At 42.0% G+C, this 24,056-nt stretch overlaps 1 protein-coding gene across 2 annotated transcripts; it reads right to left on the bottom strand.

Annotated features, from left to right (window-relative positions):
• Positions 1-5: 5 nt before the first annotated feature.
• On the bottom strand, positions 6-23,933 carry LOC134740964 (anaphase-promoting complex subunit 5). Of its 2 annotated transcripts, none has more exons than XM_063673643.1 (13): positions 23,597-23,933; positions 23,414-23,490; positions 22,893-23,109; positions 22,018-22,151; positions 14,374-14,480; positions 13,732-13,891; positions 10,588-10,775; positions 8,390-8,618; positions 7,633-7,783; positions 4,243-4,431; positions 738-1,172; positions 403-563; positions 6-152 (listed from the first exon to the last, which is right to left on the bottom strand). In XM_063673643.1, the coding sequence occupies exons 1-13, from the start codon at positions 23,724-23,726 to the stop codon at positions 33-35; spliced, it is 2,298 nt and encodes a 765-aa protein (XP_063529713.1). In that variant the 5' UTR covers positions 23,727-23,933; the 3' UTR covers positions 6-32. The 2 variants fall into 2 exon arrangements, with proteins under 2 accessions (XP_063529713.1, XP_063529714.1); XM_063673644.1 differs by having other exon boundaries at positions 13,732-13,888.
• Positions 23,934-24,056: the final 123 nt, after the last annotated feature.

Below are 24,056 nucleotides of genomic sequence, written 5' to 3'. Positions count from 1 at the left end.
AGCACTGAATGATATTTTTGTTTTATTTTAGCTTAGTACATAATAAATAAGTTATTAGTTGGTTCCACTGGATTTTGTGTTTCCAGTTGTCTATACACAAATGCGCATTGATTTCTAGCTGCATGGTTTCCAATAGCATTGTACAGCTGAGCCTGAAAAACAATTAATCAGTGATTAATAATCATTCAATAAAAAGTCCTAATACATTACGCGAGCTAGGTCATAAAGTGGGTACCTATACCTATAGCTTTACCATGAATCCCAAACTCAAAAGATAAGCTGCCGTGTCAGGCATTTCATTTCAACTGAATGGAACTAGGATTCCATGTCCTATAGTAAGTCATTCAGTCACAGACATAGTAAATAAATACTGATTGAGGAAAACTGGTTAGGCTTACATACCTGTAAATACCATGTCTGCAACAGACGAGCTTGGGCACCCACTTTAGTGAAATTCTTTTTAACAGATTCTAGTGTTTCGCAGCATGATTGTATCACTTGGAGGCGCGCTTCGCCACTCGTAGGGGCAGTAGCTATGCGGCACTTCGTGTACAAAAGTAGTGCTGAAAGGCAGAATACACAATTAGGAAATAGCGCCATTTAACTTGGGCACAACACATTGGTGATTTAAACCATGTTACGTTTACTTCCCAAGTGGAAAGTGACGGACGCGATTAGTGAACATCCCTTAATCGAAATAATCGCTAGTTGCATGCATCATGCTAAGTGACACTGACCTCTAGCCATGTCGTATGCACTCCCATGAGCCATAATAGAAGGTAGTACTTTTCGGACTAAAATAAGAGCGTTTTTGGCGCATCCCATATTCAGTTGTACGTTTGCTATGTGCATTTCAGCTGTAGCGGCTAAATAATGCAAATGATATTTCTTTGCCAATGACAATGCTTCATTCAGCAACATAATATTTGTCGACTGCATGCTACTGAACGTATGTTGTACTTGAGACATTAGTATCATAGCTTTTAGCCTCAAAGATATATAATGAAGGCTATCATCCTCAGTTTTGCAGTAGTCTAATATGTCGTGAATGGATTCCAACGCTTCTGTCGCGTCTCCTTTTAGGTAAAACATCTCCGCTTTCAATAACTGGCTCTGCCATCTGTCATAGGATGCTAATTGCTTTATATTTTGTTCCGCTTCCTCCCATTTACCTGGAAAACCAGTGCGAATTTGTAAGACATTTGTAAATTTTGCTGCTAGGGACGGGAATCGGGATTGGGTTCGTAGTGTATTCATCTCCCGTAAGAGCATTTTCATGGATAACTTCCAATCTTGACAAAACAAACATCATGGTTTTAAAACCATTTATGAAATCACAAACATGCAGTAAAATGAAATCAGGCAAATAAAATTTGCATATTCTTCATTCGCACTTTTTTTTATCACATTTGAACATGGTGTTGTTGAAAGAATTAAGAAAAACAGATTTACATTAGCTGAACACTGATAATATAAGAATGTGGTTAATGCGCGCGGTACTGCGGCTATTACTTTGACAACCGACCATCAACGGTTTTGTTAAAATGTTATGCTTCGGCCTGACTTGAGTTCTACTCTTCTCTGCCAACTTTTACCTTGAAGCAACTACTTATTCTGCCGGGCCATGCCCGCAGAGCGCTAGGTGCACACCCATACATTTATTTAACCAGTGTAATCGTGGCAGAGGTGTAAGTGTGCCACGGTTAGATCGATTATCGATTCCCCTGCCCCCTGTTAGTTGCCAACAGCACCTAGGGACCGCCCTTCCGTTCGGCGACTAGCCTCGCGGGCGCGTAACAGGCATGTTGGAGGTAGATCGTAAAAGAAAAAAAAAAGCGCCCGCTAACCCGATGACCGCCGAGGCAGTGTGTCTCGGCTTGAGTGAGTACTCCCCTTCCCCTGTTACCTGCCAGCAGCGCCCCTCGGGCGCGCTCCCTGGCGGCGACGCGCCTGGCGGGCGACGCGCGCGCGGCGGCGGCCAGCGCCCGCTAACCCGATGACCGCCGAGGCAGTGTGTCTCGGCTTGAGTGAGTACTCCCCTTCCCCTGTTACCTGCCAGCAGCGCCCCTCGGGCGCGCTCCCTGGCGGCGACGCGCCTGGCGGGCGACGCGCGCGCGGCGGCGGCCAGCGCCCGCTAACCCGATGACCGCCGAGGCAGTGTGTCTCGGCTTGAGTGAGTACTCCCCTTCCCCTGTTACCTGCCAGCAGCGCCCCTCGGGCGCGCTCCCTGGCGGCGACGCGCCTGGCGGGCGACGCGCGCGCGGCGGCGGCCAGCGCCCGCTAACCCGATGACCGCCGAGGCAGTGTGTCTCGGCTTGAGTGAGTACTCCCCTTCCCCTGTTACCTGCCAGCAGCGCCCCTCGGGCGCGCTCCCTGGCGGCGACGCGCCTGGCGGGCGACGCGCGCGCGGCGGCGGCCAGCGCCCGCTAACCCGATGACCGCCGAGGCAGTGTGTCTCGGCTTGAGTGAGTACTCCCCTTCCCCTGTTACCTGCCAGCAGCGCCCCTCGGGCGCGCTCCCTGGCGGCGACGCGCCTGGCGGGCGACGCGCGCGCGGCGGCGGCCAGCGCCCGCTAACCCGATGACCGCCGAGGCAGTGTGTCTCGGCTTGAGTGAGTACTCCCCTTCCCCTGTTACCTGCCAGCAGCGCCCCTCGGGCGCGCTCCCTGGCGGCGACGCGCCTGGCGGGCGACGCGCGCGCGGCGGCGGCCAGCGCCCGCTAACCCGATGACCGCCGAGGCAGTGTGTCTCGGCTTGAGTGAGTACTCCCCTTCCCCTGTTACCTGCCAGCAGCGCCCCTCGGGCGCGCTCCCTGGCGGCGACGCGCCTGGCGGGCGACGCGCGCGCGGCGGCGGCCAGCGCCCGCTAACCCGATGACCGCCGAGGCAGTGTGTCTCGGCTTGAGTGAGTACTCCCCTTCCCCTGTTACCTGCCAGCAGCGCCCCTCGGGCGCGCTCCCTGGCGGCGACGCGCCTGGCGGGCGACGCGCGCGCGGCGGCGGCCAGCGCCCGCTAACCCGATGACCGCCGAGGCAGTGTGTCTCGGCTTGAGTGAGTACTCCCCTTCCCCTGTTACCTGCCAGCAGCGCCCCTCGGGCGCGCTCCCTGGCGGCGACGCGCCTGGCGGGCGACGCGCGCGCGGCGGCGGCCAGCGCCCGCTAACCCGATGACCGCCGAGGCAGTGTGTCTCGGCTTGAGTGAGTACTCCCCTTCCCCTGTTACCTGCCAGCAGCGCCCCTCGGGCGCGCTCCCTGGCGGCGACGCGCCTGGCGGGCGACGCGCGCGCGGCGGCGGCCAGCGCCCGCTAACCCGATGACCGCCGAGGCAGTGTGTCTCGGCTTGAGTGAGTACTCCCCTTCCCCTGTTACCTGCCAGCAGCGCCCCTCGGGCGCGCTCCCTGGCGGCGACGCGCCTGGCGGGCGACGCGCGCGCGGCGGCGGCCAGCGCCCGCTAACCCGATGACCGCCGAGGCAGTGTGTCTCGGCTTGAGTGAGTACTCCCCTTCCCCTGTTACCTGCCAGCAGCGCCCCTCGGGCGCGCTCCCTGGCGGCGACACGCCTGGCGGGCGACGCGCGCGCGGCGGCGGCCAGCGCCCGCTAACCCGATGACCGCCGAGGCAGTGTGTCTCGGCTTGAGTGAGTACTCCCCTTCCCCTGTTACCTGCCAGCAGCGCCCCTCGGGCGCGCTCCCTGGCGGCGACGCGCCTGGCGGGCGACGCGCGCGCGGCGGCGGCCAGCGCCCGCTAACCCGATGACCGCCGAGGCAGTGTGTCTCGGCTTGAGTGAGTACTCCCCTTCCCCTGTTACCTGCCAGCAGCGCCCCTCGGGCGCGCTCCCTGGCGGCGACGCGCCTGGCGGGCGACGCGCGCGCGGCGGCGGCCAGCGCCCGCTAACCCGATGACCGCCGAGGCAGTGTGTCTCGGCTTGAGTGAGTACTCCCCTTCCCCTGTTACCTGCCAGCAGCGCCCCTCGGGCGCGCTCCCTGGCGGCGACGCGCCTGGCGGGCGACGCGCGCGCGGCGGCGGCCAGCGCCCGCTAACCCGATGACCGCCGAGGCAGTGTGTCTCGGCTTGAGTGAGTACTCCCCTTCCCCTGTTACCTGCCAGCAGCGCCCCTCGGGCGCGCTCCCTGGCGGCGACGCGCCTGGCGGGCGACGCGCGCGCGGCGGCGGCCAGCGCCCGCTAACCCGATGACCGCCGAGGCAGTGTGTCTCGGCTTGAGTGAGTACTCCCCTTCCCCTGTTACCTGCCAGCAGCGCCCCTCGGGCGCGCTCCCTGGCGGCGACGCGCCTGGCGGGCGACGCGCGCGCGGCGGCGGCCAGCGCCCGCGCCAGCGCCGCGTCGCCGCGCCACGCCGCCGCGCACAGCGCGCCCGCGCCCGCCGTCGCCAGCGCCATCGTGTTGTGCCACACGCTGCCGACGCCGATGTTGCATTCTGCCAACAGGTTAACAGTTACAAATAGGGTTGTTGACACATGTTGAATTTTATAACTAAATCTAGTTAAATCACATTTAGAAACGGGTCTATCGCGAATTAATTTTGTTAAGTCCGCGATCGCCGAACATCTACTTACATGCGGCGCAAATCACTGGATTGAGCTTCATAAACCAAAAGTTGTCTCCACTGAACGCCATTATTATCCTCGAGTTGTGCGAGAAGCGATTGAAATCAAGAAGCACCCCAGAAATTTTAATAGGGTAGATGGTTTTAACTTATCGGCAACTTGGGGACCAGTGATCCAGAAGTTAAAGCCAAGGGATCTATCTTCGGATGTGTGCGAGGATGTTGTGAGTGTTGTGTGTCGGACTATTGACAATAATTAACTTTTATGTGTAGTGGGTGGTTTGAAAATGTGATGTCTACCTCGAACTTTAAATGCAATTTTCGTGGGGTAGTCACACAAATCTCTGTTTTGACATTTTGCTGGGACGTCAGTTAGCCGCGACCACGACCAGTGAAACCTATGTCGAAACGTCGGTAAATAAAGGTAACAAAATAAATTCGCGATAGACCCGTTTCTAAATGTGATTTAATATGTGTTCAAACCGCGAAAGTATTAAATGTTATAAATCTAGTTAAATAGATAGAACATGAGCAATTTATCACAACCAATTGGAAACTTAAAATATGTAAATAATAAAAAAATACAAGACCTCAAGTTTTAAAATTTAAGTTTCTTTTAAACTTCAAAAAAGGATTTAAAAAAATGGTACCATTAGATTCCTTACACTTTATTTAAAAAAATATTGTATAGCAACAATATCAAAACAATATACATAAACGCATTCACAGACAAAATCACAATTTCCTTGTTTTCCATACATCGAAACGGCTTCCATGCAATAGCGACGTTATATCATGACGTCACGATGTATTGCCATTTTGTTAGGGGCGTTTCGTCAGTAAAGTGCGATTGTCATACTTGCCTATCATTTGTGACTTTTGTAGGTATTGCTTTAAGACAATGGGTTCCATACAGACATTTGATCCTCAAAACAAACCTGATCGACTGATACAAAATTAATAAAAAATTGTCAACATTACTTAATAGCCGATTTCAACATTGATAATGATAAGTGTTAAGTGCGAGTTCATACATTTGTTACTTGCGTTTAGTAGAAAATTTATGAACTCGCACTTAACAATAATCTGAATGGTCCAGTAGCTTTGGCATTAGTGTCAATCCATCGAAATGTCAGGCTATTATTCTGGGAAGCCAACAACAACTAGTGAAGCTTGGTGCGGTTTCTATCGCGTCGATCTTGTTTGATGGCACCATCATTCCAGTATCTAAACAAGTGAAAGATCTCGGCCTTGTTTTAGATCCAAGCCTTACCTGGAATTACCAAATCTCAGAAGTTAGTCGGAAAGTCTGTTGGACGCTGCGTAATCTCTACAAATTTAAGAATTTTCTCCCAGTAGGTACCAAAAAACTCCTAGTGCAGGCTCTAGTTTTGCCAGTCATTGACTATGCGGACGTATGCATGACTAATATCTCGCAGGAGTACCTCAATAAACTTGACCGTCTCATTAATAATGGCATACGTTTTATTTTCGGCCTTCGCAAATACGACCATGTTTCTTTTTATCGACGTCAGCTCAACTGGCTTTCTATCCGTCGGCGTAGGTCCCTTAGAATCCTGAGTATATTATTTTCCATCTTGTTCGAGCCAGGATATCTTAAATGTAAATTCACTTTTGTCGCCCCCCGTCCAGGCTGTGAACTGCGTTCCTCCCGCTCACTCAAACTCTCCATCCCTTCTCACCGTACTGGTTTTATGTCCAACTCTTTCGCCGTTGAGGCAATCCGTCTCTGGAATTCCCTCCCTCTCTCGATTCGACAAGCCCCAAGCAAGCCTGTTTTTAAGCGTCTACTCCGCAAGCATCTTCTGTCAGAAGAATTTAAATAATGTTCTCCATCTTGTATGTACTAATATGTATTAGTTTATCTTTAGTATATCATATAAGTATTAGTATTTAATCATAATTTTGTTAGTTTACGTTATTATGTTTATATATATATATATACATAATATTTGTTTTATTTTTGGTTCTATTTCTCGTTATAATTTATGAATCTATCCTGCACCAACATTTATGTCTCTGTTTGACCTAATGGTTGACTGGTAGAGAATGCCTTTTGGCATTAAGTCCGCCATTTGTACATTTTTCTTTGCTTGTGCAATAAAGTTTAAATAAATAAAAATAAATAAATAATCAAAGCGTAAATCGGGCCTAATTTACAGTCAGCATCGAATAGATAGCCAAAGCTGCTAAATGTATCGGTATGGTAAAAACAGGTGTGTTAGGGTGGTATTCCACTAGTCCAACATCTCTTTGTCTGTGTATTTGAGACGCAATGTACATTGGATAGAGATCCATGACAAGTGAAGTATTAGGTACGATATATTTGGCTACCTTGGCCATCACAATCTATTTGATGCTGACTGTACTGTACGACTCCCTTGTATTATGATTGCGAAAAACGTATAGATAGATATATTATATACATTCAATCGCAGTTGTCTCAAGAGGAGAATTTTATTTTATGTGTTCAAGTTGAGCGTGGTCTTCCCGTAGACAAAAGCCTTAATTCCATCGCTAATGGTTGATGAAGTCACCTTTGGCTAGAATCTTATTTTCAGACCATCTCCGTATTCCCGTAGAGAGTGTAGAGACACAGGCCGTGTGGCTAACCCTGCCATAGTCAGGCTATTATGTTCATTGTGTTCAGCTTGACTGACAGCCGGCACACTGACGCCATATCCATCTTCCCGTATAGAGACCACAGACCGTATCGCTAACCCAGCCAATGGTCAGGCCATTGGAGTTAATGGAGTAGCCTTTAGTCGGTATCTTACTTGTGTTCAGGTTGAGTAACAGCTGGCACACTGACGTCATATCCATCTTCCAGTATAGATACCACAGACTCTGTCGCTAACCCAGCCAATGGTCAGGCCATTGGAGTTGATGGAGTAGCCTTTAGTCGGTATCTTACTTGTGTTCAGGTTGAGTAACAGCTGGCACACTGACGCCATATCCATCTTCCCGTATAGAGACCACAGACCGTATCGCTAACCCAGCCAATGGTCAGGCCATTAGAGTTGATGGAGTAGCCTTTAGTTGGTATCTTACTTGTGTTCAGGTTGAGTAAGAGTTGGCACGCCACCGACGCCATTTCTGTCTTCCCGTAGAGAGACCACAGCGCTGCTGTATTGGCTAACCCCGCCATGGTCAGGTCCGTCATGGCGTGGAGGTAGTTTATGGAGTCGCCCTTGGTTAGAATCTGTGGAATAGTCGTCATCATTACATTACATGTTCCTCTATCTAGTTATTCTAGTTAGGTATTACATTTTAATGCTCGACTGTAACATCAAACTACGCCTACGATGCGCCACTTAGTAATGCGCTTAATCGTTTCCTGGCTGGTCAAGGACAAGCAAATACTTATATGACTAATAATCTACATATCATAGCGCTTTCTGTGCTACTCTTATCGAATTTTCCATAAGGCCATCCTGGGGGCCGATTTTTGAATTTCGAGCGCTCGATTTCGTCACTTGAAAATCTGTGGAAAACGGCGAATTGATAGTTTTGAAATACGATCAATAGAAATTGGGAATCTAGTGGTATTGACCACTCGTTTTCAATTCTATTAGTAGAATTTTAATGCCTAGTAGTGGAAATATATTGAAGGCTGATTAAAGGGGATATACACGAAATCGAGCGTTCGAAATTAAAAAATCGGCCCCCTGTACGGCCTCGGTATCTCATCTGTATGGTATAGTCGCTTTTAGGCCGCGGACTGGAAGCCAGCTGGGCGATCTACTAGTAAACGGGTTCGAGCGGCCGCGGCCGTCCAGTATTCGTCCTCGAGCACAGTACACAGTACCTGGAAGACCTCGGCGGGGCGCACGCTGTTGACGGCGGTGTGCTGCGCCATGAGCTGCGCGGCGGCGGCGGCGGGGCGCGGCGCGCGCGGCACCCGCGCCAGCAGCGCGGCGCGGCGCGCGCGCCCGCCCGCCAGCGCGCCCCACGCCGCCGCGTGCGCCAGGCACGACCCGTCCGCCGCCTCCTGCGCCGTGGCCAGAGCTTCGCGCACGCTCTCCATCGCCAGTGAGCTGTGCCAGAGTACATGGGTTATTCCCGGATGTTACCAGCTGTCGCCGGTGGCAACGGGAGGGAATAACCTACCTCATGTAAAAGACAATACTATTATGAAAAATTGGACACCTCACTCTCATAAAAACGAAACGAACTCTACTGTTAGTATTAATTTTCTTACAGTTGCTCCTTTGTATAATGCAGCGGTCGGTACAGGCGGCCCGCGAACCTCTCACTTGCGGCTTGCGGCCCGCGAGCGTCCCTGGCTATTTTACAAGCTTTTTATTAACTTGCAATGTACCTATGTATGTATCATTGAGTAACTTATACTAGAGCGGTACTGTCATAGTAAATTTTGTAACCCCAGTAAATTCACTGCCATCTGTCGACACACTTTAAAACTAAAAATGAAGATTTATAAAAATACGATAAAATGTATTTAAATATGGATAAATGATTTTTTTTATTTGCATTAATTATTTTTATGATTTTGACCCATGTTCTTTCACTGATATGCGTTAAAATTGTTAAATAACAAACGAAACCGTCAACGCCATCTATACGACAGTAGGCCAAAGCTAGTAGCGCCCTCTGAACGAGAGTCAAATTTTCTTGATTTTCGAGGCACGTTTTTTCGACTGTATCCATCTATTACGGAGTTATATATATCTTTGGTAAGTATGTACGGGCCATATCTTGCAAGTTAAATTTGACCAACTTCCCGACTTCCAATGAAGCTGAAAATTTGCATACGTAATTCAGGTGACAATGCAATATTATGGTATACCATCGAGCTAATCTGATGATTGAGACAGGAGGTGGCCATAGGAACTCTGTGATAAAACAACGAAACCTAATTGTGTTTCAGGTTTTTAGAATTGTCTCGATGAGTATTAGTTACCTATGGAAATGAGTACAGTCAGCGATAAAATCTTGTACCAAAAATGAAATGTTTGCCAAAAACTTATTTTATTGTGTGTAATATCTGATAAACTTACAAATATTAACAAAGTGCAGCCCGCTTCAACTTCGTTAACTAATTTTAATTAATTTTTACGCAGCCCTCTAAACCATGTTTAAATCCAAAGTAATTTGGGAAAAACGATGGAATATGTTAGAAAATATTCCGTGTATATTATTTTAATTTGTATTTCAAGAACAAAACCTTAAATAATCAGCGAAGTATCTGAAAGCACGTCTTATGTTGAGTGTTACCAGGTTTTCATTCAATAAGTATCACTCGAGCTCGACAGATGGCGCTAAACCTCTATTGATCCGACTGTCTTACGATACCTAACACTGCTTTGCAACACCGCTGCTAGATGTCGTTAGGAATATCGAAAAGAAATAGATTCCTACATAAACCAAAACTTCAGTTACGATTTTCAACCGTAACACTATGTGGCCCTTGGCTGCTAAAGGGTTGCCGACCACGAGGGGACATACCTGCGCATACACCTAATTTTGAATTTATCTATTACCTGTATTAACTAATAACATAATAAGTCGTCAGAAGTAGATAGTACAATTGTTCGGAAATACGAGTAAATACCTACAGACATAAGTATCGAATACCAATACCGCATCTTAGAATTTGGCTTCTTAATTATGTAGGTACGTTTCGTACAGAGGGCCTACCGCCAAAACCGAAATTCGCAAATTGCGAGGATCATCTCTTTTACTCCAATGAAGGCGTATTTAGAGTGACAGAGAGAGATGCCCGCAATTTGCGAAATTTTAGCAGTATACTGCAAACTCAGCCCAGATCCCAGAACGTGACGTGACTGTACAGTCATCATCAAATATGTACCTATAGATAGTGACGATGAAAGTGGCCAATTAAATGTATATCGGTACACGTTTTTATTTACATATAAGCTAACAAAGGTGTGTTATGTAGGTATGTTACGCGTTCAGTCATCACTATGTATTTGATGCTGACTGTCGCAACGCATGGTTTCAACCGGAGATTAATTCTTAACTTACTTGTGACCAAACTTCGTATGCATCGCAGCCCTATTGAGAGCTGCGTAGCGGAAACTCTTGTTTCTGTCGTTACACGCGCTGCTGTTGCCTGTGACGCAAAACACCGCGCGATCGAAGCAGTTGTAGAGAGAGTCTTGCGCGCCGCAAAACTCTTTCATTCGTATGCAGTTTAAGAAACTGAGGAAATGCTGAAACATTGACACATGTTGCGTTTTATGCACGAAGATATATGCGCAGTGTGCTCCACGACCAGAAGATAAACTACAGAATTGCATCTCGTTTTGACACGGGAGTAATTTTCATTAAGAGCCCTTATTCCCTGGAGCGTTCATCGATTTCACGAAATAACACTCAATAGATGGCGTTGACGCGCGGTACGCGAGCGCCGGCAACTATAACGCGTTTTGAACGCAGAGAAGAATAATCTTGATCTTTGTCGATTTCAATAGCAAGTAACATTATTTTTATTGTTATAGCCAGTAGTAATTTCAATTTATTATGTTAAGAACATAATATATACATACTTGTACCCAGAGATGACCAGGGTGCCTAGCCAAGATGCCAACCGTTTAGGTACTTATAGTTTACATTAAAACCAAATCTGCAGCTGGCCTCTGAAAAGGGTAATAGAAACGCAATCCGTATGTCTTTCATTTTCCAAATGACCAGGGTGCCTAGCCAAGATGCCAACCGTTTATGGCGTAGCAAACGAAACGTAACTGTCTCTGTCGCACTAATATTGAAGAGTGATAGAGAGAGATTACGCTATTGTTCGCTTCGGAACGAACGACTGGAATCTTGGCTAGGCACTCGGGTTTAGTACCTACAGTTTACGTTAAAACCAAATCTGTAGGTGGCCACTGAAATGGGTAATAGAACCGCGTTCCGCATGTGTTTTGCTTTCCAGATAATCAGAGTACCTAGCCAAGATGCCTGTCGTTCGTTCCGTAGCGAACGATAGGGTAATTTCTCTCTATCACTCTTCCATATTAGTGCGACAGAGACGGTTGCGTTTCGTTCGCTATGGAGCGTAAACGGTTGGCATCTTGGCTAGGCACCCTGGTCATCTGCAAAGCGAAACACATACGGAACGCATTTCTATTATCCATTACAGTGGCCAGCTATAGATTTGGTTTTAATGTAAACTATAGGTACCTAAACCTGGGTGCCTAGCCAAAATGCCAGTCGTTCGTTCCGCAGCGAACGATAGGGTAATCTCTCTCTATCACTCTTCCATATTAGTGCGACAGAGACGGTTGCGTTTCGTTCGCTACGGAGCGTAAACAGTTGGCATCTTGGTTAGGCACCCTGGTCATCTGCAAAGCGTAACACATACGGAACGCGTTTCTATTACCCATTACAGTGGCCAGCTATAGATTTGGTTTTAATGTAAACTATAGGTACCTAAACCTGGGTGCCTAGCCAAGATGCCAGTCGTTCGTTCCGCAGCGAACGATAGGGTAATCGCTCTCTATCACTCTTCCATATTAGTGCGACAGAGACGGTTGCGTTTCGTTCGCTACGGAGCGTAAACAGTTGGCATCTTGGCTAGGCACCTTGGTCATCTGGAAAGGGAAAGACATACGGAACCCGTTTCTACTACCCATTCAGAGGCCAGCTACAGATTTGGTTTTAATGTAAACTATAGGTACCTAAACGGTTGGCATCTTGGCTAGGCACCCTGGTTATCTAGAAAGCGAAAGATACAAGGAACGCGTTTCTACGACCCATTTTAGAGGCCAGCTACAGATTTGGTTTTAATGTAAACTATATTCTAGGTACCTAAACGGTTGGCATATTGGCTAGGCACCTTGGTCATCTGGGAAGGGAAAGACATACGGAACCCGTTTCTACTACCCATCCAGAGGCCAGCTACAGATTTTGTTTTAATGTAAACTATAGGTACCTAAACGGTTGGCATCTTGGCTAGGCACCTTAGTCATCTGGAAAGGGAAAGACATACGGAACCCGTTTCTACTACCCATCCAGAGGCCAGCTACAGATTTGGTTTTAATGTAAACTATAGGTACCTAAACGGTTGGCATCTTGGCTAGGCACCCTGGTCATCTAGAAAGCGAAAGATACAAGGAACGCGTTTCTACTACCCATTTTAGAGACCAGCTACAGATTTGGTTTTAATGTAAATTATATTCTAGGTACCTAAACGGTTGGCATCTTGGCTAGGCACCTTGGTCATCTGGAAAGGGAAAGACATACGGAACCCGTTTCTACTACCCATTCAGAGGCCAGCTACAGATTTGGTTTTAATGTAAACTATAGGTACCTAAACTGTTGGCATCTTGGCTAGGCACCCTGAACAGACCCGATCACCTAGGCGAAAAAATTTAATATTTGTGCTATAAAATGTACCTATGATTACATTGATCACCTAAGGATCAAGATCTTCTAATCGCAGTATACACCACTTCTCGGAACTAGCTCGTTGATTACGAACGAAACAAACGCCTGACGATCGAGCGCAGGTCCGTCCCCTAAGCGCGCCCGGCGGAGACTGAGCGCGCAGTGTCGGTGCAGCGTGATTTATACGTCTTTTAAAAATATTTAAATTTACGGTAAAATAGGTCCTATAGTTATGATTATTTTTTTATGGGTTCACATAAAGTTAGAGTTTGCTATAATATTATTTTGAGGGCAAAATATAAGTACAATTTGCGATAAAAAAATATAATGCGACCCTGTTTTCACCGAAAAAATGAAGAAAACTCGGAAGGTTATTTATCAATTTTTTTTAATGAATCTTTGATTTTCAATCATTTTAGCCCCTCGTACAAGATATGGTGAATTGAATTGTAATCATTCATGTACCAAATGATTTTTGTTTACTGCAAAATTGGCAACCGAAATGACACCTTTCACTGCAAATTTTGAAAAATACTCCCAGGAAAACTCATTTATTTTAGGTTTAAAAAGAGAAAATGCAAACTTTAATTATTTCAGCCGCTAGTTTAGGAAATGATTATTTAAGAACGTTAACAGTTTTTGAATAAATACTAATAGTTACGTCGTAATGTTGAATGAAAAAGGAAGCATTTTGCAAAATACGCTCGTTTGTAGGAATAAGGCCTCTTAAGGATTGTTCTGATTGGATCACAAATACCCTTTTTTTTAAAATTCAGTACTTACAATGTCTGAATATTCCGGGATATCATTCATGATTCTGTTGATTGTTTTCTGCAGCTGGCGTGGCGGTAGAGCCTTATCCTCATTCACCTGCAATAGATTGGCCTGTTGGGCTGTAAACAGCTCGGCTTGCTTTCGAGACCATTGGCATTCCTCAAAGCTGCTAAAACAAACAAACAAATTTCTCAAAATTAGTCAAAATGCTACACACGTTGACCCGTGTCGTGTAAACGCTACTAGGTATTACATTCTTATGGTAGATGTCGCTATGCGCCTCCCTAAGATGTGTAAACAAAAAGGAAGGAATGAAAAGATGCGCACGCTTCTGTTAAAGGTTCTGTAGCTCAGTTGGTTTAGAGTGATCAGACCGGTGTTCCAAAAGGTCGCAAGTTCGAGTTTTGCCGGAAGCGGTGAATTTTTCCAATTTTTTTGTAGTATCGTTTGCAGACGTATAGTCTGCATTCTGCATGATTTTTTGTTTCCACAGCTGATGTAGAAGGCGCTGTACGGCTCCGTAAATTTGACGTTTGGCAATCCACTTACCACAAAATAGATGGCGCAGTACAGCGCCTTTTTCTTTTTCTTAGAAACTAGAAATAAAAATTAACATTCTCAAACATTTTTCGGCAATATTATGATACTAACTTGTCTCTGTCTATTGTGTTCATCCTAAAAGATAGTTTAGACAATCTTAGGTCTTCAGGAAATGCTTGCGACGTCGAAGCCACTTGGGGTTCAACATTATTTAGTTTCTGAAATCAAATGTTTTTTTAACGTTTTTGAGATGGTAATTTTAACTCAAACATAAAGTAGGAAAAAATTTAAATTATTTGGGGTACTGTAGGTATAGAGTAAAGTAAAGGCGGTTTTTGTCATTTTGTTTACGATAATGTCGATAATGAATATAATGATGCCTCAGCCTCTCAGCCTCAAAGTAACAGTTGGAATATTTTCCTACCTAAAAGCAAGTATAAGTACCATAGAGTTGCCGCACGCGTACGCCCGTGAGGGACAGAACATGTACGCAATGCGACGAATTTTAAAGTACGTTTATTACGTTTTATCATTGCTGACAACATATCGAAAACAACCTACGTAATTTAGTTAGGTCTGTTGTTGCCCACCAAGCGCTGGTGGGGAACGGGAACACCCAATAATTCCGAAATATGTTTTTCCGAATTTCATAAGCACGATTTTCATAATCCCGATTTTTTATTAGTCCGAAATATCAAAATTACGATTTTTAAAAACACGATGGAAGAAAATCACGAATGTGCTATTTCAGAAAATTTAGAATCCAATTGTCATTTTACCGAAAGCTTAAAGTTCCGATTTAAAACTTTTCCGAACAAATTTTTTTTCGAATTCTTAAATTCCGAAAAACCATTGTCCGATCGGAAATAAAATAATTCGGAATTCAGAAATTCAGTCATTTGTAAGGTCGGAAATATAAAATTCGTGATATTCAAATGAAGACACGTTTTGTTTGAGTAATTCAGTATTCAGAAATTCGGTCTTTTGTAAGGTCGGAAAAATGAAATTCGTGATATTCAAATGAAGACACGTTTCGTTTGAGTAATTCAGTATTCAGATATTCGGTTTTTTGTAAGGTCGGAAAAATGAAATTAGTGATATTCAAATGAAGACTCGCGTTATAGTAGTTATTACGAGTGCCTGTCGTGCCGCATCACGTTAAATTCGGCATAAAATATTTTTGGCATAAAAATTCGGCATAAATAAATTCGGATTTGGAGATTCGACCTCCTAGAAAACGAACTGTTGCCAGAAAAGTGGGTTAGGTTAGGTTATAACTGCGACCCCGAAATAAACGAACTCTTGCCAGAAGTGGGTTAGGTTAGAACTGTCACCCCCAAGTAAACGAACTGTTGCCAGAAGTGGGTTAGGTTAGGTTTGAACTGCGACCCCCAAGAAAACAAACTGTTGCCAGAAAAGTGGGTTAGGTTAAGTTAGAACTGCGACCCACAAGAAAACGAACTTTAACAATATATTCGGAATATCGTTATTCGGAAATTTGAAAATTCGGATATTTAAAATAGGAATAACGTCAATTCGGAATTAAAAAATTCGGAATAATGGCAATTTGGAATTCGTGATTTCAGAAATCGTAAATTTAATTAATTTCGGCGTTTTTCACTGTTGGAGTTGTTATAATAATATATTATATAATATACCTAGTCGGCTCATAAGTTCTGTCACTGGCCTTTAAAATTTAAATTTGGAACTCCTAAAACAAAAACCGTTCTGCATTTGAATTTCGAATCTTTATTAAATATTTGAGTAGTATAATTTTGCAATTTTCTGTTTTCTTCAACATGGAGTGGACGCTTAAAGATAGCCGTACCGCAATAATTGCACTATATCGTTGTGGTCACTCGCCGACTAAAATTTTTAAGCTACTTGAAAATTTAAAATTCTCTCTAAGATTTGTGTATCGTACCATAGAAAGATACAGTGAGGTCTCTAGTTTAAATGACAAGAAAAGAAGCGGTCGTCCGCGTACAGCTAGGACTCCAGCGGTTGTACAAGCAATTAGGGCACGCATTGCCAGAAATCCCGCTAGGAAACAAAAAGTTATGGCCCTCCAGATGGGTTTGAGCAAAAACACGGTGAAAAGAGTGCTTAATCAAGACCTGAGACTTCGTGCTTATAAACGAAAAACTGGCCATCTTCTCAATGGTCGGCTTAAAGCTTTAAGGCTTAAAAGATCTAAAGCTTTATTGAAGAAGTACGCTAAAAATAAGCACCGTTGTATACTGTTTTCGGACGAGAAAATTTTTGACATAGAAGAAAACTGTAATAAACAAAATGATAGAGTGTACGCTCGCAATAGTAAAGAAGCGTCTAATAGCATTCCCCGTATTCAAAGAGGTCATCACCCTTCATCTGTGATGGTTTGGCTGGGAGTTTCTTATGCGGGCGTCACTAGTATGCATTTTTGTGAGAAAGGAGTAAAAACTAGTGCCAAAGTGTACCAAGACACGGTGTTGACTAATATTGTGAAACCACTATCCCATACGATGTTTCTAAACCAGCATTGGGTTTTCCAGCAGGACTCTGCTCCAGGCCATAAGGCAAAGTCTACACAAGCCTGGCTCGCCTCCAATAAAATCGACTTTATACGGCATGAAGATTGGCCCTCCTCTAGCCCAGATCTTAATCCTTTAGACTATAAAATATGGCAGTATTTAGAGGAAAAGGTGTGCTCAAAACCTCATGCAAATCTAGACTCGCTGAAAAAATCTCTTGCTACGGCAGTGGCCAATATCGACATGAAAGTGGTGCGTGAATCCATTGACGACTGGCCACGAAGACTTCAAGCCTGTGTAGATAATTATGGCGGTCATTTTGAATAAATGTTATACATTTAGATTCTCTAGTTTATAAGCTTTCAAACGCTGTACAAATTATACGGAATAAACTTAAACTTTTGATTTTATTTGATACTATGTATATGACAGAACTTATGAGCCGACTAGGTATATATTATTTAAGTTACAATATCATAAGTTTGTTAAAATTTCGTGTAAGCTCATCAACCAACCAACTTGACCGCCACCAACGAAAATACCTACCTAAGTAACATTCTGCTAAATAGTGAACTTAACAACCAACAACCAAAATGACTATAAGTAACCCTGTGTTGGTCCCCGCCTGCGATACTTACCATCAACATTTATAAATTATATATAGTTAGTATTTAGAATAAGTTTTTATTTATTTAACTATCGATTACATTCCATAGCTTGGTTTTAGCATTTGATTAAACAATATTTCTTGTGGGGCTTGTTTTCCTCTTTTTAGTGTGCAGTCGGGTTTTTTGTTTTTTTTTATAATAATTATTTTTTTATTGTTATTTTAGTTTTAGAAATTAATCTTTAGACTTTAAATTTTTATTTATACAAATAGTATGCTTTAACCTAGGGAAGAGCGGTGCCTCCCGACACAGGCAATTTTTTGCTTACCGGGCGGCTCCATCCCCTAAATCATGGCAATGTGTATTTGAAAGAAATAAACAATTTTGTATTTTTGTTTTGTATTTGTATAATCGGAATTATGTGGTTGGGAATTTAAAATTTCGGAATTATGGCAATTCGGAATTCGTGATTTCAAAAATCGTAATTGTTAAATTCGGCGTTTTTCACTGTCGGAATTGTTATAATCGGAATTATGTGGTTCGGAATTAAAAATTTCGGAATAATGGCAATTCGGAATTCGTGATTTCAAAAATCGTGATTGTTAAATTCGGTGTTTGTCAGCATCGGAATTGGTATAATCGGAATTATGTGGTTCGTAATTTACAAAAATTGTCTTTTCGGAAATATAAATCTTCGTGATTTTCATCATTCGTAATTACGACAGTCGGAATTTTGACAGGTCGAGCATTTAAAAATCGGAATAATAAAATTCGGTATTCTGAAATTCGGCATAACATTTTTCGGAATTATGTATAATTTATGTTTAAGTTTAAGTTTTATACCCATTATTTTTTTGATTGAAAGTATTTTTTTGTCAATTTTTGTCTAAATTCAGATGGTGTGATCTATGAAGAATGGAGGGTGGAGGGTGCTTAGTACTCAGTAGTACAAAAATGAAAAGTGAGACTACAAGGACCAAGCATAATAGTGCTATCTTGGCTACTCCTATTGAAAGTTCCATAAGACCATCCCTTTCAGAATTGGTATTATCATTACCTTCTCATCTCTATACAATACTTGCTTTTAGTTTACTATAACAAAAAAAAACTTGTTCTAAGCTTTTTTAATACAATAGGTACTGCACCAATTTACAATGTTTTCCCAAAAAATCCAAATATATTCCAATTGGTGCTTTGATGACTGATTTGTTTAATTTTTTTTAGAACAGTCTTTCACTATATATTAATATATGTATATACTTATATTATTTATTTATATTTTGGAGATCCAAAAGCTATCAATACCACAGAACTATATCAAGATAGAAGGAAAGAGTGTATGTACCTCGCGTGGCAAAACTAAGACACGGTGTCTCAGTTGCTCGCCGCGAACTTCAGTCTGCTTGCGACGGCGACGTCAGGTTTTAAAAATGTTTGTTGCGCAATAATTAACTGTTCAAACACTACCAATAAAGTTGGAGCTGTTAATGGAGGTATTTCCTTTCATAGGTAAGTACAAATTGTCCTTAAATATCTGTTATTAATTAAAAAACTATTTATTTCATTATTTTCATCAAAACAGTAGCGGGCGATTGTGTGCTCACGCTAACTTTCCATTGCGGCTTTAATTTGACGAGCCAGACTTGGCATGCGTTCAAAACCAGCGATGTAAAAATAAGCTATTCAAGCTGTCGAGTCACGCTCAAGGCTGATTTCTCATTTTTTCTGTCAAAAGTAAGAATAGTGCTTGCTATACACTGCGATTTTAGATAGATAAAACGTTTATTTGGATGAGTTTGTTTGTCTTACTCGAAATAATAATTACGTTCTTATATTATTATGCAGCTATATAATGTACGTAGTGCAAAGCAAATATTAATAACAAACAGGTTATGGTTACTTCTATATTTCAATTTTGTTTTAGTTTTCCGAATTATCCTAATATAAGAAATAAATGGATTGAAGCAACTGGTCGTAAAAAATGGTTTCCTACAAAGAGCAGCCGGATGTGTTCTATACATTTCCACGAAGACACCTTTACTGGCCTTTACTGCTTTTGAATGTAAATTACGCTCGTGACGTCAAAGTACCTAGGGTAAGACCACCAGTTAATGAACACTTAAGCAATTCTCCAAGTTTGAAAAAACATTTTTCAGCATTCATTAATAATTTGAATAATTAATTGCAATTTAATTAATCCTCATTTAATAATTAAGAAAGTAATTTCTGCGATTTTTATTACATTCATAGTTTTTGAGTTATAGCATAATTTATCAAAAAGTACCCAAAAACCTAATGAATGAACATAAAATCTAGTGAATGAACACCGCAAAAACCAAACATAATTTCGATCTTTTTAATCAGCATTAAAAATACATAACACAAAACCCGTTTCCAGCTCTATTTTAGTAGGTATAGCGAAAGCGTTCATATATTTTTATCCCCTCCATATTGATTTTAAATATATAAGAATGTAATAAAATAATGTTTATTCACCAATAACACAGAAATCCGTTACATATTAATAAGAAAAAGAGAATCAATCTTTAAAATAAGAAACAACGTGCATATTTTGATGAAAAAAGGTCAGGCTCAGCAAATAATGCTTAAAATAATAGACTTTTCATTGCGGTGTTTGTGGTTACATTGTTCATACATAGAATTAGTAGAAACCTAATGAATGAACAAGCCAAATTTTGTACTGTTTATACATAGGCATGAAAAATCTAGTAAATGGACTATAGAAATTTTGTTTGTCTGGAAAACTGGCTAAATGAATCAGAATAGTTTTCTATGCAGAATCACAGAAAACAAGTTCAATACCACTTCGTTTACATATAAATTTAGAAAAAAAAAAAATCTAGACGACACCAGTAAATGAACACACCGTTCATAATCATAATCATAATAATCATAATAATTTATTTATAAAACCAATTTACACGTCAATAATAAATAATTAATAATAGTGATTTCCCAATAATAGTGATCTAGTTATTAGGTACAAACAGTTCTGATTAATAATAATTAACTAAATGTTTTAATAATAATTGTCAATATAATAATGTATACTGCAAATGGTGGAATTAACATATGATAATAGTAAGCATTATGCCTTACACGCAATGAATTCATCATAGCTATAAAACGATTGCTCGATAAGCCACTGCTTTAGGTGGAATTTAAAGCTGCCCAAGCTTGGAGCATTAATTATGTTTTTAGGCAACTTATTGTAGACAGTGGGACCCATGACGTGGGTGAGTTTAGATGACTTGGGCAACGTCCGGCTTATACCCGCAATCTTATCTGCGTTCCGCGTTTCGTACGAGCTTAACATTCTAAATGTTTTAAATGCCGCCAGATGAACTCTTACATATACAGCCACATGCAGAATGACTATTGCTGGCAGTGGATACCTAGCTTAATAAACAGAGGCTTCGCGTGGGTATCGTGGGGTACTCGAGCGATAATTCTGACTGCGCGTTTTTGGAGGCGGAACACCCGCTCCCACTCTGCACAGCGACCCCAAAGCTCAGCTCCATACTGCAGCAGCGAGTGCACCGTGGCGAAGTAGCACGTGCGCGCCGCCTCTGCGGACACCGACCTCGCAACCCGGCCCAGTGCGAAGCACGCGCTCCCCAATTTTTACTGGTTTTAGAACATTTGATAAGCCAGTAATGGAACTATAAAAAATAAAGACTTAATCGCATAATACGCCGACAAAGTGTGCATTTATAGAAGGTTTAACTCTTAATCTATCCAAATAACTAAACTTTGTACAGATGAACATTAAATAAGCACTTCATATGTTGCTCCAAACGTACACTGTTCTTATCTGGGATCTAATTTTTCCATACAAAACTTCAAAACCAAAAACACGTCAACTTCAAACGCCAGTCACATTCGAACTAATCGAAAATAAATTTATCATGGGTTGCCATTGCATAGGAAATAAAGTTGTTTATAGGAAAAAAAATACGACAAGTGGTAGAAATTGCTATATTTTTTATTTTAGACAAAAAACGTGAATTTGTTCATTCACTGGGGGGTGTTCATTCACTGGAGGGTTTACCCTATGCAAAATGTTACACGCTCGGTCTTCCTACAAATTGCTGAACTCCTTTCTTCTATCTTGATAAAGTTCTGTGATTTTTATTTTAAAATTTAATTCAGGCAACAAGGCCTATATTACATATACCTTATAGACTAACATACATATAAATTTCATAAACTAAACACTATTTTCGCAATAGAACGACGTGGCTCCGTTGAATCGTCAATGTGAATTATCATTTCCTCTGTCGAAAATAATTATCATTTCTTCTGTCGGTTCTTATCGATATTTTAGAATCTATGCCGTGTTCTAATCGATCTGTGAATCGATGCTTTTGGATCGTTTCGCGCGGCTTATGTTTCTCATCACTAAATTACGCTTGTGACGTCAAAGTACCTACGCAAAATGTTACACGCTCGGTCTCCCTACAAATTGCCGAGCTCTTTCCTTCTATCTTGATATAGTTCTGTGATCAATACAAAGTAGCACCCATACATACGAGATGGAAAGTCAATTACAGGATCACACTTGTCAAAATAGTGTTGTGTGGATTAATATCATTAAAAAAAAAATCCCCTACCTCTTTACTCAATGACCTCATCATCAGTCCTGGCCTGCCTCTCTGGTAATAAAGGCAAAATGACTTATATAAGGATACAACTTGCACAAACGTAAGCTTGTCTAGGTAAAGCATGATTCTTCTTAGATAAAATCCTGAAAATACAGTCACAATAAGCTGTTGGAAATTAATGGATTCAAAATGACTGCTATAGCAAATTTAGTTTGAATTAGATAATATCAGAACATCCTGATTATTGTTGTTAAATAATTGATTTTTAATGTTTGTCTAATATGTAATGATTAATGACCAAATACCTAATTAAATATTCCTGATTAAATAAAAATAAATATTATAGGGACATTCTTACACAAATTGACTAAGTCCAACGGTAAGCAAATTAAATCATTAATTTATTAATTATTGATCAAATTGTATCTCAATACATTCTTGTACAGTCAACAGCAGTAGAAACATGGGCACGGTTGTAAATAATTTGTACACACCTTTTTAAACAGATATATCAACACATCAGGCAGTGTGTTCAGATATTATTTCTAACAAATTTTAAAGCTTGGCAGAGAATATGGTATGTCATCAAAGTTGTTATGATGTTTCATTGGTTACTGTAAAAACCTGTCAGTGGTTAAGTGTTAAAGAGCAACAGGACCAGGGGAAAACTAAATGAAAACAGCAAGCTGAGATTTATAAAAAAACCGGCAAGTGCGAGTTGGACTCACGCACGAAGAGGTGACAGACAGACAGACAGATGGACAGACAGCGGACTCTTAGTAATAGGGCCCCGTTTTTACCCTTACCCTACCCTAAAAAAGGAATGTAAATAGGAATGAAGGAGAAGAAGAAATTAATAAATTCTTATAAATATGTAAACATACCCAAGACACTGCACCTACTAACAACACATGTATTTATCTCAGTCTGTTCTATCATGAGTTTGTCAACAGCTGAGGTGACACAATCCATCAGGGCACTGATGCCATTCACATAGATGTTCTGTAGGCGCACACAAAAGTTCTGCAAGTGTACACTTAGCAGATTATAGCGGCCATCAGTGAGTAGTGCTTCCAATTCTTTGAACTCCATATCTGGACACTAAAAATTACCATACATTCATTTATGTAGAAATTTTATTGAAAAAATTATTATTAGGCAGTTTAAATAACTGATAATGCCTGTATCCAGAGTCATAAACCAAGTTCTCAGTGTTGAGTAGAATTTGCTTTGTGATTATCTAATTTATTCTTAAACTCATTGACACTTTGGAAAAATCTGTAAATATATAAAGAAAACTTATAAACTGCATTTTTTTATCAATAGCAACTTTTGGGAACATAAAATCTGTACACTGTCTGAGAATGACATTACTAACCTAACCGAAAATTAATGTTAAACTAACCTGAATGAGTTTGAGTGCTAATAAACAGAAATCTTTCCTGTACGTTGGAGCCATAGTGCAGTCAATCATTTCCTTGGCTGAAATATTTAATAAGGATTCAAATTTAATAGTTAAACTAAATTCTTAATTGCTAGTCAGATTTTCCTTGGATCTTCTAAGTTGAAGGTTAAAAAGACAACTCACCTTCTATCTTCAACAAACCATACTCTCTGATAAAAGCGACAACTGCTATTTTATGTGGAGTAATGTTTTCAACGTTGCCTTTAACATTAATAAATTTCATCAAGTCTAAATTCTCGCTGCCGCTCTCCATGACTAAAGCAAACCGTATCACTTGTACTGTTCTTTTTTATCTTCTTACTTCTTAACGTATTACCACGTATAACTAGACTAAGGTAAACTTAGCTATTGGTTATCAGTTATTTAGTGACTAGGAATCATGCGTGTATTAAATAAAATAACAAATCGCTGCTAGCTCAGCCAAAATATAAAATAAATTATAAACAGTCAAGTCAACATGTCAAACGGAAATGTCAATTTCTTCAGTTCACGTTCTGTAAGCAAGACATAAGCAAGATAAGCTAGCTGTCTCGTACATACTCTTCATAACAGAATGGGACGAGTAGCCAAAAAAGGTGGCAAT

Source organism: Cydia strobilella, chromosome 4 (assembly GCF_947568885.1).
Source record: "Cydia strobilella chromosome 4, ilCydStro3.1, whole genome shotgun sequence".
In the NCBI taxonomy this organism is placed as follows: domain Eukaryota; kingdom Metazoa; phylum Arthropoda; class Insecta; order Lepidoptera; family Tortricidae; genus Cydia; species Cydia strobilella.
Note: the sequence above shows the minus strand (reverse complement) of the source record. Positions and strands in the feature narration are given on the sequence as shown.